General features: G+C 65.4%; 1 protein-coding gene across 1 annotated transcript in view; it reads left to right on the top strand.

Annotated features, from left to right (window-relative positions):
• Positions 1 to 1,369, top strand: part of RHBDF2 (rhomboid 5 homolog 2 (Drosophila)) — a 22,188-nt gene extending 20,819 nt beyond the window's left edge. Inside the window, exon 19 of the mRNA XM_015559216.1 lies at positions 1,364 to 1,369. Within this exon, the coding sequence (XP_015414702.1) occupies positions 1,364 to 1,369 (6 nt within the window). The remainder of the gene's footprint in view (positions 1 to 1,363) is intronic.
• Positions 1,370 to 1,632: the final 263 nt, after the last annotated feature.

The following is a 1,632-nucleotide window of genomic DNA, read 5'->3' as shown; positions in this document are numbered from 1 at the left end:
GGGGCACGGGGGCTGCCCCGGGGGCATGAGGGCAGAGCCTGGGCCATGGGGGCTGAGCCTGGGGCATGAGGGCCGAGCCTGGGACATGGGGGCTGAGCCTGGGGCATGAGGGCCGAGCCTGGGACATGGGGGCTGAGCCTGGGGCATGAGGGCCGAGCCTGGGACATGGGGCCCGAGCCTGGGACACCGGGGCCGAGCCTGGGGCGGGCTACTTGCCTGCAGAGCTCCCCACTTACACTCCAGAGACCCACCAACAGGGCGCCCAGGCCCTGGTGCCGGTTCAGAGATGGTCACACAGGTGGGTTCCCCGGGGGATGAGGTGCCCCTTGGGGGTTCCTGGTCTGGCTGGGGCGCACCCTTGAGCACCTGCTTCAATGCAGCTCAGGGCCCAGGCCCCGACTTACCCTGGTGCCGGGACCCCCATCTCCCACCGCAGCCTCTGCTGAATGCTGGGGCCTCTCCCACCGTGACTGTGCACGTGCCCTTACCAGGATGTGGCCAGGCGTCCCACCCCTGCCTCACCATGACCCCCTCCCTGTTCCTCCTCCCCTCTCTGCCCTGCCAGCCCCTTCCTCAGTGGCTGCTGGGTCTGCCGTCAGGTGACCAGGTGTGGGAGAGGCTTTGGCCGTGGCCTGGGGCAGAGCAGCCGCATGGAGATGGAGAGGGAGCCTTGGCGTGTTTGCAGCGAGCAGAGGCTGTGCCGCCCGCCCCTCACCCCGCCCGTCAGTGTCTGCCTCAGGGGGCTGCCTCTGACAACAGCAGCCCCCCACCATCAGCCGGGGCGGGGGCTGGGCCACCCCGAGGACCCGCTCCCAGGGCTGCCTGCGGCTCAGTCAGGGCGTCTGTTACCCGTTTACAGTTTGGTCCTAATTTTTAAAGTAACGCTAACTTTGTATGGATGATGTCTGGGTGTATTAAATGATACTCTTCAGGGAACGTCTTCTTTTGACCGGAGGCCTCGGGAAGAGTGAAAGCGGGAACCTTAATTTGGGGGCGGGAGAGGGTGGGGGTCGGCTGGGAGGAACTCAGGGGCAGGGGCTGGCAGAAAGGAGTCGTGGGAATCTTGTAGGACTTCCTGGGGGATTTGGTTGGAACAGAAACCGGGTTGGGCTCCCATGGAGGGCCTGAGGGGGGTCCCTTGAGGGGTTGGAGTTAAATTCTTAGGGGTTGGTGGTGCTTGTAGGGGCAGTGAGGCTAGGCCAAGGGGCAGGCCTCCCTGGACAGCTCTGTTCACTGTACCTGTGCCTCGCCCAACCCTTCCCCATGCAGGGAGCCACCCACTAGGTGACTGTGGGCAGAGGACCCAGGGTCCTGGAGCTGGGAGCGGCAGCCCCTACACGCTCCTCCCCTCCCCCCATTCCAGGGCTGAGAGTGAGAAGGGACCTCCCTGGGACCCAGGAGAACGGGGCCCTGCACGGCTCCTGTGAAGGACAGCCCTGGTACTGAGCCCGCCGTGCCTGCCTCCTGCAGGGCCCTATCGGTTCTGAGACGGGAGGGGGCTGAGGCAGGACTGCTTGTCCCCACTGGCTGCCCTTTCTTGGGCACAACCTGGAGTACGGCAGGTACAGAGGGTCTCGTGGGGACAGCCTGCAGGACACATCTCGTGTTCAGCTGGGAGAACTGGCCATGTTC

This window comes from Myotis davidii, unplaced genomic scaffold (genome assembly GCF_000327345.1).
Source record: "Myotis davidii unplaced genomic scaffold, ASM32734v1 scaffold274, whole genome shotgun sequence".
Taxonomy (NCBI): Eukaryota; Metazoa; Chordata; class Mammalia; order Chiroptera; family Vespertilionidae; genus Myotis; species Myotis davidii.
The sequence above is the reverse complement of the archived record's forward strand: the minus strand, read 5'-3'. Positions and strand labels throughout refer to the sequence as shown.